The 12507-nt window shown below is 67.0% G+C and overlaps 1 protein-coding gene across 1 annotated transcript in view; it reads right to left on the reverse strand.

The window, feature by feature from the left end:
- Positions 1–162: 162 nt before the first annotated feature.
- Positions 163–12507, reverse strand: part of ESPN (espin) — a 29738-nt gene continuing 17393 nt past the window's right edge. Inside the window, 8 exon segments of the mRNA XM_084875780.1 lie at positions 163–1035; positions 2302–2313; positions 2395–2474; positions 7443–7706; positions 7800–7945; positions 9033–9059; positions 10161–10359; positions 10471–10635. Coding sequence (XP_084731906.1) covers positions 888–1035; positions 2302–2313; positions 2395–2474; positions 7443–7706; positions 7800–7945; positions 9033–9059; positions 10161–10359; positions 10471–10635 — 1041 coding nt within the window. The 3' untranslated portion in view covers positions 163–887.

Genomic DNA, 12507 nt, shown 5'->3' on the forward strand with positions numbered 1-12507 from the left:
CCTGCCCCTCCCGCTCCCTGCGGGGCTGCCCCGTTACCCCTCCCCTCCCGCTCCGCTGCGGGGCTGCCCCGTTACCCCTCCCCTCCCGCTCCACTGCGGGGCTGCCCCGGGACCGGAGGGAGGGGAAGCCGGCGACGGGGAGCGATTGAACGTGAGCGAGGCCGGCGTCTGAGAGCTTTAATGGGGTGCGAGGCGGCGGGGCGCGGGGCCGGGAGGCAGCAGGCGGGGCGGGTTCGGGCGCCTCGTCCTCCAGGAACCCCGCCCCTGCGGTGACGGGCGAGGGCCGGGGGCCTGGCTGGGGAGCGCGGGCTTTACGGGGCAGGCGGGGCCCGGACTGCCGCCCCGCCGGGACGGGCAGCTTTTATGGTTTCTGGTAAACAAATGACTGAGAGGAAGCCCTCGGCGGGGATGGGAAACGGGCCGGCGGGCAGATCTAGGTCAGGGCGGCAGGAAAACCCCTTCCCTTCCCGAGCCCGGCGGCCCCCGCCCAGGATGTGCCAGCGCCGCGGGTTCCGGGGCGCGGGGGAGGGGGCCGCAGCCGGTGCGGGTCCCGCAGGAGAACAAAGCCGCCACCCACGGGGCCGGGAAGACTCTGCAAACGGTGACAGTCAACGGCCATGCAAATCTATGGAAATAGCCATGCAAATAAGCAGCATCTTTTGCGTCAACAACTTGGGCACTTTCTGGGCGCCTGTGGCGGGCGCGCGGGGGCGCTCCTGCGTCTTCCGGGGCTGGGGGTGCGAGGGCGGGGTCAGGGGAGGGGTGCCGAGCCGGAGGGGGGGTGGCCTGGGTCCCAGCGGGTCCATCCGGGCGGGGGAGGCGGGGGCGGGGCGCCTCCTGCCCGCCCACCCGCCCCAGCTCCGGGGAGAGGAGCGGGAGGAGCGCGGCTAGTACTTAGCGATGTCCCCCTTCTTCAGGATGATCTGTCGCTGCCAGGGCGCCAGCTTGGTCTCGTCGTAGCCCAGCGTCCGCAGCTTCTCCGACTGCTCCTTCTCCCGCTGCAGCTCCTCCTGCTTCTGCCGCTCCTCCTCTTTTCTAGACGAGGGTCGGGACAGAACCCGCAAGGGTGAGAGGGGGCCGGCGCCTCGAGGGCTGAGTGGTGGCCAGGGCTGCGCCATTGAGGGCAGAGGGACTATGAGGGGGAGGGTGGGCAGTGGCTTCTAGGGCAGAGGGGCCAGGGGACTGGAGAAGGGCTGGGTGAGGAGGCAGGCAGAGGGGGTGCTGGGGGCAGATTGGGATCATTTGGGTGAGCTGGAGGCTGTGGCCGGGTCATTGCTGGAACAGGTGCTGATCGCAGTGTGGCTGAGGTGAGGAGGGCTGGATATAGGGGCAGGGGAGATTATTGGGGCGAGGACCTGAGCTACTGGGGCTTGAGGATGGACTCTGGGGAGCAGACCACATTGGGAGACAGAGGCTGGGCAATTGTGGACAAATTGTTCAAATGTGGGGCAATAGGGGAATTTGGGGGACATCTGTGATACTTTCAACAATAAAGATAAACTTAGAAAAGCAGAGCACTTTTTGTTTTCCAGGAAAAAAAAACACCAACACAAAAGTGTGGGGGCCAGGTCTGCACTGCTGACACGGTAGCCACTGAGCAAATGGGGCTGCTGAGGGTTGGAAATGTAGGACTGAGGAGTGTTGCAACCATAAGATGCTCATGGCATCACAAAGACTTAGATTTCAGAGTGTAGGGCGTCTCATTAATAATTTATATTGATTATATATTGAAATACCTAACTTCAATTAACATTATAATCACTGAAGTATATAACTGAATTTTGATGAGTCGAGTTATATAAAATACTCTGTAGCCCAGCTGGTGTGGCTTGGTGGTTAGGCATCCACCTGTGAACCAGGAGGTCACGGTTTGATTCCCGTCAGGGCACATGCCTGGGTTGTGGGCTAGACCCCCAGTGGGGGGCGTGCAGGAGGCAGCCGATCAATGATTCTCTCTCATCATTGATGTTTCCATCTCTCTCCCTTCCTCTCTGAAATCAATAATATATTTAAAACATACTCTGAAAATTAAGTTCGCCTGTTTTTGTTTGTTTGTGTTTTGTTTTGTTTTTTAACTGAGCAGAAAGGCTAGGTTAATGAGAGAAAGGGCTGGGTAATTGGGGACATGGTCATGACAGCATGAGAGCTAGACTCTGGGGACCGGGTCTAGTTATGGGGGGCTGGTGGCATTCCTGGGAGCAGAGAGGCTGTGCTACAGGCCCAGTGACAAGGGGAGGAGCTCAATGGGACTGGGTGAAGGGGCAAAGGAGGGGGGGCAGGCTGGGACTGCCCCGCACTCACCGCTTCTGCTCCCTGGAAGGAAAAGGAGACAGAGTTAGTCGGTGCCACCAGTTCAGGGACACGATCCAGACTCCCTGCCAGATCCCAGCTCACCTCTCCTCTTCGAGCTTCTTCCGAAGAAGGTCCCGCCTCCAGGCAGGCATGTTGGCCAGCCGGGCCTCCTCTTCCTCCTCCTGAAACACACACAAAGCTTCAGGGTAGCCCGGGCTAGGAGGTATGGGCAAGAGGGCGTGCATGCCCAGCTGGGGGGACTGCAGGAGTGAGGGGCCCCAGGACCCAAAGGGAGCTCCAGGAAGAGCCCTCTGGTACCTTCCTACAGGGCAACAGGGAATGAGGTTCCCCAGTAAGGTGACCAGACGTCCCGCTTTTGGCGGGACAGTCCCGATTTTTAACAATTTGTCCCGCGTCCCGCGGCATTTTAAAAAAGTCCCGATTTTTGGAAAGATTCTCTCAGGGACTTTGAGAGATGACAGTGGTGGATGGCAAGTGCAGAACCATTGATTTTTAACAATATGTCCCGCCAAAAGCGGGACGTCTGGTCACCTTACCATACAGGCAGGCAGACCGATGGCCCCACAGCTGTGACCCACAATCTTCAGGCAGACCCAGACCTGGGCCCCCGCAGACCCTGCCAGCTCCGGGAGGCTCAGTGAAGGCCCCTCCCAAAGGGAGGAGACATGAACTCCACAACACAGCGTGGGGGCATCCAACACAGGCAGCTCAAGGCGAAGAGTTTTATTTTATCTTATTTTTTAAAATATATTTTATTGATTTTTTACAGAGAGGAAGGGAGAGAGAGAGCGCGCTAGAAACGTCGATGAGAGAGAAACATCGACCAGCTGCCTCTTGCACACTCCCCACAGGGGATGTGCCCGCAACCAATGTACATGCCCTTGACTGGAATCGAACCCGGGGCCCCTCAGTCCGCAGACCGACGCTCTATCCCCTGAGCCACACCAATTTCGGCGCGAAGAGTTTTATTACTCGCACGTCACAGAGAACACGTCACACAGGACACTGCACACCTGGCTCCCCCGACCTGAACCCAAGAGGTAGCTGTGAACCCCAGCGAAATCCGGAGAGAGGAGGAGAGCCACACAGCCCCAAGGGGGACCCACAGTCCCTCGCTCAGAGGGGCCGCTCCTGCCACCGGCTCCACGCGGAGCCAGGCAAGGCCGCAGGGCCAGAGGGGACTCCTGGTTTGCCTTGGGCCACGCTGGCCTATCCGGCCACTCCCCAAACCGGCCATGGCGGGACCTCAGTGGCCAGGCAGCCCGGTCCTGCGCCTCCTGGGTTTTCCAAGGCCACGCTCCAGGGTTCTTGGGTCGCTTCTGGCTTCGGAGCGCACTATCCAGGCCTCGGGGCTGGTATCCAGGCCTCCGGGCCGGTATCCAGGCCTCCGGGCCGGTTTCCTGGCCCAGGCTAAGACGCTTGAGCGGAAATTCTGAATCCTGCTGCTCAGATGTCGAAAAGCTCCGCCTCTTTCTCCTTCCAGAAGGAGAAGCTGCGGTCGATGTAGCGGCAGATGTCCTCGTTGCTGAACTCGCCAATCTCAGACAGCAGCTCCAGGGGGTCCTCAGCGGGGGCTTCGGAACCCGGAGGGTCCATGGGTGGGGGAGGCTCGCCTGGCGGGGGCGGGGGCGGCTCTTCGGGCGGGGGAGAGGGCTGCGGCGCAGGGAGCGAGGGCTGCGGGGCGGGCGCCGGGGCCTCCGGCTGCCCCTCTGGCCAGTCTGTCTGAGCTGGAGCAGCTTCTTGGGCCTGGTCCCTCTCCTCCTGCTCCTCCTCCTCCACCTTCTCCACCTCCACCACCTCCTCCTCTTCTTTCTCCTCTTCCTGCTCCTTCTCGGCCTCTTCCTCCTCCCAAGGCCGCTGGGCGTCCGGGCCGTCTCCAAAGAACTGCTGCCTGAGATCCTCGAAGCCGTCGCTCCAGCCCCGCCGGCCCGCCTCCACCTCCTCCAGCACGGCGCGGTGGAAGCAGCGGATGAGCTCCCACGGGTGGCTGCCCAGCCGGTCGAACATCTCGTAGCACAGCAGGTGGCGGAACTTGCGCTCCTCGCGGCTCAGGCCCATCTCCAGCAGCTGGAAGTAGCCGAGCATGAAGAGGTCCAGGGTGAGGCTGTCGTAGCGCGGGGGCGCGCCGCCGTCCAGGGGCGGCAGGAAGTGCTGGGGCCAGTACAGGCCGTGCGCCAGGACCGGGCCGGGCGGCTGGCGCGGGGGCACCTGCCGCAGGAGGCTCCGCCAGCGGCCCAGCAGCCGCCCCACCACCTGCCGCTGCTTCAGCAGCCGCTGCAGCCGCTCGTCGGGGCCCTCGGGGCCCTCGCCGGCCGCGGGCGGAGGGGCTTCGGCGGCCTCGGGGGCGGGCCCGGCGCCCGCGGCCACCACGCGGGGCAGCAGCCGGCGGAGGCGCGCCTGGGCCTGGCGCCCGGGGCCGCCGAAGGTCCACCGGCGCCAGTGCTCCAGGAAGAGGTAGACGATGCGCTCCTTGCGCAGGTCGATGTAGTCCTGCACGCCGCTCAGCTCGGCGGGCGCCAGCAGCTCGGGCTCGGGCAGCGCCTCCTGGCGGCCGGGCGGGTCCTCGCAGCCCCGCGGCTCCGGGGCGGGGGGCGGGCTGGCGGCGGGGGCCCTGGGGGCCCTGGGCTCGGCGGGGCCGGCCGCCACGTAGTCCTCCTCCAGGATGGGCTCGCGGCCCGGGGCGCCGGCGGGGGCCAGCGAGGGCCTGCGGCGCGGGCAGCGCGGGGGCGCGGCGGCCTGGGCGCGCAGCTCGTAGGCGGCGCGGAGGTGGCGCACGGACACGCCGCACTCGAGGATCTCGCGCGCCACGGCCTCGCGGCACCAGCTGAGCGAGTGCGAGCGGCCCAGGCAGAGCGGGCCGGGCCGCCAGGGCGCGTCGGGCAGCGGCGCCAGCGGCTGGCCCGTGTCGGCGGCCAGCAGCTCGGCCAGGTGCGCGGGCCGGCCGCCCAGCGCGGCCAGCAGCGAGGCCATGCTCCGGAGCAGCGCGGCGATCTTGCTGCACCAGGCGGGCAGGCTGGCGGCGCGGCCGTGCATGCGGCGCGGGTCCACGGTGAAGCGCGGCGCCGACAGCGCGGCCGAGATGGGCAGCAGCTGCTCCAGCTCCAGCTCCAGCTGCTGCAGGCGCGCCTCCAGCCTCTGCGCCTTGTGCAGCACCTGCAGGTTCTCGATTTGCTGCTCGATGCGCAGGACGTCGGCCTCGGTCATGAGCTCGCCGAACGGCCCGAGGATGCCGTTGTACTCGCGGGAGTACCTCCAGCCCTCGCGGGGGTAGCAGCACGAGCTGGCGGCCGTCAGCTAAGGCGGGGAGACAAGAGAGGGAGGGAGGCGGGTCTCCCTCTGGCCCGGCTCCCGCGGCGGCCGCCGGGGGGCGCCCTTTGCATGTCCCGGGTGGTGTAATGGCTCCGCGGGGCTGTTTGCAGGGACGGCCGCGCCGGGCGGGCGGGCGGGCGGGTACGTTGGGTGAGGCTTCAGCCCAGGCCGGCTCCGGTCGCTGGGCAGTGTCCACTTTGTCGCTGGCGGGGACACAGCCGGTCGTTGGTGCTGCTGCGGGGGCAGGGCGGGCAGACGGCTCCGGGCCTGGCTTGGCTGCGCATTACACCACCCAAGAACATGCAAAAGGCACTGCAGCTGCGCGCAAGGCGGCCCCCACCTCATCCACGCTCCGCGGTGTTGAGGCCTCTCCTCGCCCCACACGGATGGCCCTTCTCATCCTGTGCCCCAAGCCCTCTCCGTCCACGACATCAGTGTTTTAGTCTCAACGACAGGCTCTTAAAGGAGGCTGGCCCTGGCTGGGGTGGCTTAGTGGATAGACCGTCAGCCTGCCGACTGAAAGGTCCGGGTTGGATAACAATCAGGGCACATGCCTGGGTTGCGGGCTCAACCCCCAGTAGGGGGCGTGCAGGAGGCAGCTCCTCAAAGGTTTTCATCATTAACGGTTCTCATCTCTCCCTTTCTGAAATCAATATATATGTTATATATTAAATATTGATTATATATGTTAAATATTGATTACATATTAAGTATTGATTATATTAAAAAGAAGCTGAAGCTGTGGCTTCCACTCCTATTCCCACACCTCTCCTCCTGTTAGTAATACTACAGTTGAGAGAGCCGGGCTTGCCAGGCTGTTCTTACATTTTCCCTCGCCTTCCTTCACCTCCAGGCTGCAACTCTAGTGCCAGGCTTTCTCAGCCCGGAGGGTGGAGGGTGGAGGGCGGCCCTCACCTCCTCACAGCCCCCCCCCCCATTCATCCTGACCCACAGACAGACGCAGTGGTGCCACTTCCCAGCCTCCCCCTCCCAGACTGCACGCTGCTGCAAAGTCCGTGTTCTTCAAGGACCCGCCCCTCCGGCTCCATCCCTCCCTCCCTGCACAGTCCCCGAGCCACGCCCACGGCCTCCCCGCCCTCCCCTCCTGCCGGCCTGCTCTTTGCCCCACGCTTCCCGTCCACCGTCCACCGCTTTCTCATCTCCAAGTCTACCTTGGACCTCACTGTCTCCTTCCGTTCCACCCCCCCCCCCAGCCCAAAGAGGATGGGGGCTTAGGGCTGCCCGCCCTCTCATGCTCCAGCACAGCGATGCCCCATTGAGACAGCCAGTTATTGGGGGGCACTGATCCCTCCATTAAGGTGCTGCGTTTGCTTGCTGGCTGACCCCTCTGTCCCACTCCTGCAGCCCCCTCAAGAGCAGACCCTGATATAGCCCACGAGGCCCGAGAGATAATGTGTGCGGCACACAGACGACGCCCAGGGGACACACTCAATGGGCCGACAGCCACCCATCCTGCCAGCCAGCCAGGATCAACCCATCTGACAGACGAGGAAACTGAGGCTGGATGAGGCTGAAAGGTGGGAATGCAGGGAAGGAGCCCAGGCCAGTCTATGACCAAAAGCCTCTTGTACTCAGTGTGGTCCCTGCACAGCACGGCCAGCCTCACCCCGAGGCCGCTGCAGAATGCCCCCCCCCCCCCCCCCCCGCCAGAGCTCCTGACCAGGAAGAGCATGTTTGCAAGGTGCCAGGCTGCCTTCCCCGGAGCTGCCTGAGGCTGCAGGGCCTGCAGGCGGGTGCCGGGAGGAGGGGCTGTGGCCCAGGCGCAGCCCCAGGCCCCCAAGGACGCCCACCCAGCCCACCTTCCGCCTCTGCTCCTCCTCCTCCTGCATCTTCAGCTGCATCTTGCGGACCATCACCTGGCGCTTCCACTCGGGGATGGGCCGGCCCTGCTCGTCGTGCGTGGGGATGAGCGCCTCCACGTCGAGCTGCACGCCGGGCGCGGGGGTGGCGGGCGGCGCCGGCGCCAGGCTGCCGTTGAGCAGCGGCTGGGGCCCTGCAGCTGGCGGGGTGGGGCTCCGGGGCCGGGACGGTGCCGGTGACACTGGCGGCAGCTGCGCGTCTGGCTGTGGGGAGACGTGGCGGGGCTGAGCCCGGGCAGGGGCGGGGGGAGCCGGGTGCGGGAGGCAGCACCGGGCCCTCGCGGACCTCCTACGGACCTGGGAGGCCAGCTGCCCGCTGCCGGAGAACACGGTGGTCAGCCCCTTGCTCTGCGGCGTGGGCTTCAGGCTCTTGCCAGCCTTGATCTCAGCCAGCAGCTCGGCGTTGTCACCGGTCGGCGTCATCATGTTGAAGGACTTGGTGCCTGGGGGAGGCAGGGAGGAGGCGTGGGTGAGGGGCGAGGTGGGGGGGGCCCGTGGGGACCTGCCCTTCTGCTGTCCCCTCCCCATCAGGAGGCCATCGGAGCCTCGCTTGGGGCCAGAGGGCAGCATCCCAGATCCCAAGCCCAGCGGGGGGCTCGGCTCTTGGGGACCCCGGAGCCAGGCCCTTCGCTGGAAGTCGTGCACCCCCACCATGCTCCCAGCCCTACTCACGCTGGGGCGTGGGGCCCCCGCCTGGAGGCCCCTGGGTGTCCATGGTGGCTCGTGGGCTGGCTCTGGGGACTCTAGTGAGCGTCTCCACCCCGGGCATTGACTGCTTAGCTCCCAAACGCGACCTGGGACCAGCCCCCCGACCTTTGTTCCCCGTTCCCTGGCTCCAGTGGCCAGGGCGGAGTCTGCCTCTGGCCCTCGCGCATCAGCAAAGCCCAGTGACCCTTGGACTGGCTCGCCGGAGCCTCTCTGGCCATTCGGACTAGGAACCCTGATACCAGCTCCCAGCCAGCCCCGCCCCCAAACCCACAGACAGACGCGCGGACACACTGGTCGCAAGCCCGGAGCACACGAGCACACGTATGGCAAAGCTTCCCGGCTCTCTCAGCTCTGGGGCCGGGGGCAGCGGGTCCTTCCTGAGGACGTGGAGGTGCCCGCCCGCCCGCCCGCCCGGAAGGGGCCCGGCGGGGGGCATGCAAATGCCCGGCGGGAGTTTGCATGTGTCAGGGCCGGCAGAGGTGACTGGGGAGTGGGGAGGGCTGACTTCAGAGCCCAAGGATGGGGTGTGGGCTGGGTGCGGGGCACAGGCCAGCAGTTCCTGGCCTCCCTCAGCTGTGGGTCCCAGAGCACAGTGTGGGGGGAGGAAGAAGGGAAAGGGGGTGGGGCCAGGCCCAGCAGCCCGGCCAAGAATTGGTGGGTGTGGAGTGGTGGGTGGGGGTGGGGCATTGAGGACCCTCGCCGGCCACCGGCCCCTGGCTCTGCCCGTCCTCAGGCCCCTGGTCCCTTGGGCCTCGCTTTCCCTGAGCGTTTGCTTTGTCCCCCAACCCGAGCCTCAGCTGGAGCGTGAACGCAGCTACTCACTCTTCCTGTGCCTCAGGACTCTCACTTCTAGAGACCGAGAGGAGAGAAGTGACAGCGGAGTTAGAGGAGGGAGGGCTGGGGAGGCTGGGAGAGCTGGGACAGCAGAGAGGGGTGGGCGGGCAGGAGCGGGGAGGGGAGATGTGCTGAGGAGGGGGGAGGGGAGCAGAACTTGCAAGCCCATCGGACCCTGGCTCGGGCTGCCCTGGGGTCCAAAGGGTGGTCTGCTCAGTTGCCAGCTTTGCTGCTGCCCCGAGGGCTGGACGGGGCTGCCACGGCCCCGGTCCCCTAGCCAGGGCCTCCGCCAGGGCCTCCGTCCTGGCGCTGGGCGGGAGCAGGGTCTGTCCTCTCTTCCTAGCCGCAGGCCCGCTCCAGGCTGCACATGGGGAGCTGACCTTGAGCTGGGGCTGCAGGGGCTCCCTAGGAACCCCGGGCAATACCAGGGGACCCTCCAGGGGACCCTCCTGTGCCCCTGCATGCTAGTCAGGGAGAGGAAGCTTTGGACGGAGCCCTAATGGTCCCTGCCCCAGTGGCTGGGCGAGGAAGGCACCTGCCAGCCTGGGCTGGGACCCCCTCCGGGCCTCCAGCAGCTCCGGGGGCAGGAGACTGCCCACACACAGGAGAGAAACTCGGGAATAAATACTGGCCGCCCAGCGGCCTAGCTCTTACAAAAGGAGGCCAGCAGCCCCAGCAGGGACAGGCATGCTGGGTCACAGCCCTGTCCCCATAGCCAGGCCTCGCTGGCTGGGGCCCCGGGGAGATGGGGCTGGGAAGTCTGTGAGGCCCTGGGAAGGGCTCAGGCTGCAGCTAGCTTGGGGGACCCGAGAACAGGGCTAGGAGAGACTCAGGACAGACTCGGGAAGAGGGCCTGCCTCCTTGAAGTCGGTTCAGCTTCTCAGAGCTCCTTCCAGCTCCGGCTCAGACCACCGGGCGGGAGGCAGGCCCAGCCCAGGGAGGGACGGAGACTCCCGGGGTCACACAGCCAGGCCTGCCCCTGGGGGAGGGAGGGGCTGCGGGAGGAACAGCAGGGAAAGAAGGGGCGCTGGCGCGGTCCCAGCAGGGAGGGGGCGTTGTCTAGGTTCCCCCCTTCCGGCTCGCGGGCCGCCCACCTCCCCGCCTGCCCCTACTCACTGCCGGTGGAGGAGGAGGAGCGGCGCTGCCCACAGCCGGGGCCGGCGCCCTCGAAGGGCAGGGGCGGAGCGGGCGGCGGCGAGCTCGGGCCCTCGGGCAGGGGCGGCGGCGGCGGCGGCGGCGGCGGCGGCAGCTCCCTGGACGGCGTGGGCTCGGCCGCGCAGCCGTTGTGCACGTGGCTCCCGGGGAGCAGCGCCGCCTGCGGGGGAGTGGGGGGGGGGCGGGTGAGGCGGGGGCCGGGGTCGGGGCGGGGGCCGGGGCCGGGGCCGGGGCGGCGGCGGGCGGCGGGCGCGGGCGGGCGGGCACGCACCTCCTCGCTGTGCGCCATGGCCGGGCGCGGCTCGCGGGGGCAGCGGCCCAGCTGGCGGTAGTAGTCCCCCGTGCTGGGCTGCTTGCTGACGGCGCGCGGCTTGCGGCCCGAGTCCTGCCTCCGCAGCCCGTCGTGGCTGTGGCTGGGGCCGGCGCGGGAGCCCAGCTGCGGAGAGAGACGGGGCGTGGGCTGCGGGCCGGTCCCTGCGCCCCCGCTTCTCCTCCCCGGGGGGCGCGGCCGCGGCTGTCGAAGGTGCAGCGGCCGCGTTCCCGGCCCCTCCTGGCCTCGGAGCGGGGATGGGGAGGGTCACGGCCCGGTGCAGGGCAGCTCGGTTGGCCCGCAGGGAGGTGGTGCTCTGGGCACCGGCCAGGGGCGCAGCGGCCCCACTGAGGCTGGAGGGGGCGGGCCCGGGGGCGGGGTGGCTCGGCCCAGACGCCAGGGGGAGCCGGAGGAGGGCAGCTCCCGCCGGCCGGCGCTAAAGCCTCGGCCGCACCCCAGTCCCAGCCCCAAGTCTCCGCCGAACCCTGTCGCGGGGACCCGCCCCAGGGAGCCCGCTCCGGAACCCGAGTCCGCGGAGGCCGCTGCTGCCCAGGGCCCGGCTGCCCAGCCCGAGGCCGGGGCGCTCCTACCTGTGCCGGTGCCGGTGCCGGTGCCGCGGCCCCGCTGTGCACCTGGCGGCAGGCGGAGGGACCCGACACCTGCGCCACCTGATCCCTCCTCTCGGGTTACCGCCCGGCCCGCGCCCCAGCTCTGCCTCCGCCGTCCTGACATCACCCAGCCCGCCAATCCCGGGCGGTGGGGGTGCCAGGGGGCGCCCCCGGCTCCGGCTCCGCACCCCTGGCCGCCCCGCCCGCCCGCCACGCCTCCCCCTCCCTCCCCCCGCCAGATGTGACCCTGCCCTGCGCCTCTGTCCTCCGCGAGGTTCTGCCCCATCCCTCCGCTCCATCCTCCGCTCCTCCATCCTCCCCCCCATCCTCCCCTCCATCCTCCCCTCCCCCCTCCCCCTCCCCCCCATCCTCCATCCTCCATCCTCCCCTCCATCCTCCACCCTCCACCCTCCATCCTCCATCCTCCATCCTCCATCCTCCACCCTCCATCCTCCATCCTCCATCCTCCACCCTCCATCCTCCATCCTCCATCCTCCATCCTCCATCCTCCATCCTCCATCCTCCACCCTCCACCCTCCATCCTCCATCCTCCATCCTCCCCTCCATCCTCCACCCTCCATCCTCCATCCTCCATCCTCCATCCTCCATCCTCCATCCTCCATCCTCCCCTCCATCCTCCCCTCCATCCTCCATCCTCCATCCTCCCCTCCCCTCCATCCTCCATCCTCCATCCTCCCCTCCATCCTCCATCCTCCATCCTCCCCTCCATCCTCCATCCTCCCTCCATCCTCCATCCTCCCCTCCATCCTCCATCCTCCATCCTCCATCCTCCCCTCCTCCATCCTCCATCCTCCACCCTCCCCTCCATCCTCCCCTCCATCCTCCATCCTCCATCCTCCACCCTCCCCTCCATCCTCCCCTCCATCCTCCATCCTCCCCTCCATCCTCCATCCTCCCCTCCATCCTCCATCCTCCCCTCCATCCTCCATCCTCCCCTCCATCCTCCATCCTCCATCCTCCATCCTCCACCCTCCATCCTCCACCCTCCATCCTCCATCCTCCATCCTCCATCCTCCCCTCCATCCTCCACCCTCCACCCTCCACCCTCCATCCTCCACCCTCCATCCTCCATCCTCCATCCTCCATCCTCCACCCTCCATCCTCCATCCTCCATCCTCCATCCTCCACCCTCCACCCTCCACCCTCCATCCTCCATCCTCCATCCTCCATCCTCCCCTCCATCCTCCATCCTCCCCTCCATCCTCCATCCTCCCCTCCATCCTCCATCCTCCATCCTCCCCTCCATCCTCCATCCTCCATCCTCCATCCTCCATCCTCCATCCTCCATCCTCCACCCTCCACCCTCCATCCTCCACCCTCCATCCTCCCCTCCATCCTCCATCCTCCATCCTCCATCCTCCATCCTCCC

Source organism: Pipistrellus hanaki, assembly GCF_964339955.1.
Source record: "Pipistrellus hanaki genome assembly, chromosome: 2".
Lineage (NCBI taxonomy): Eukaryota > Metazoa > Chordata > Mammalia > Chiroptera > Vespertilionidae > Pipistrellus > Pipistrellus hanaki.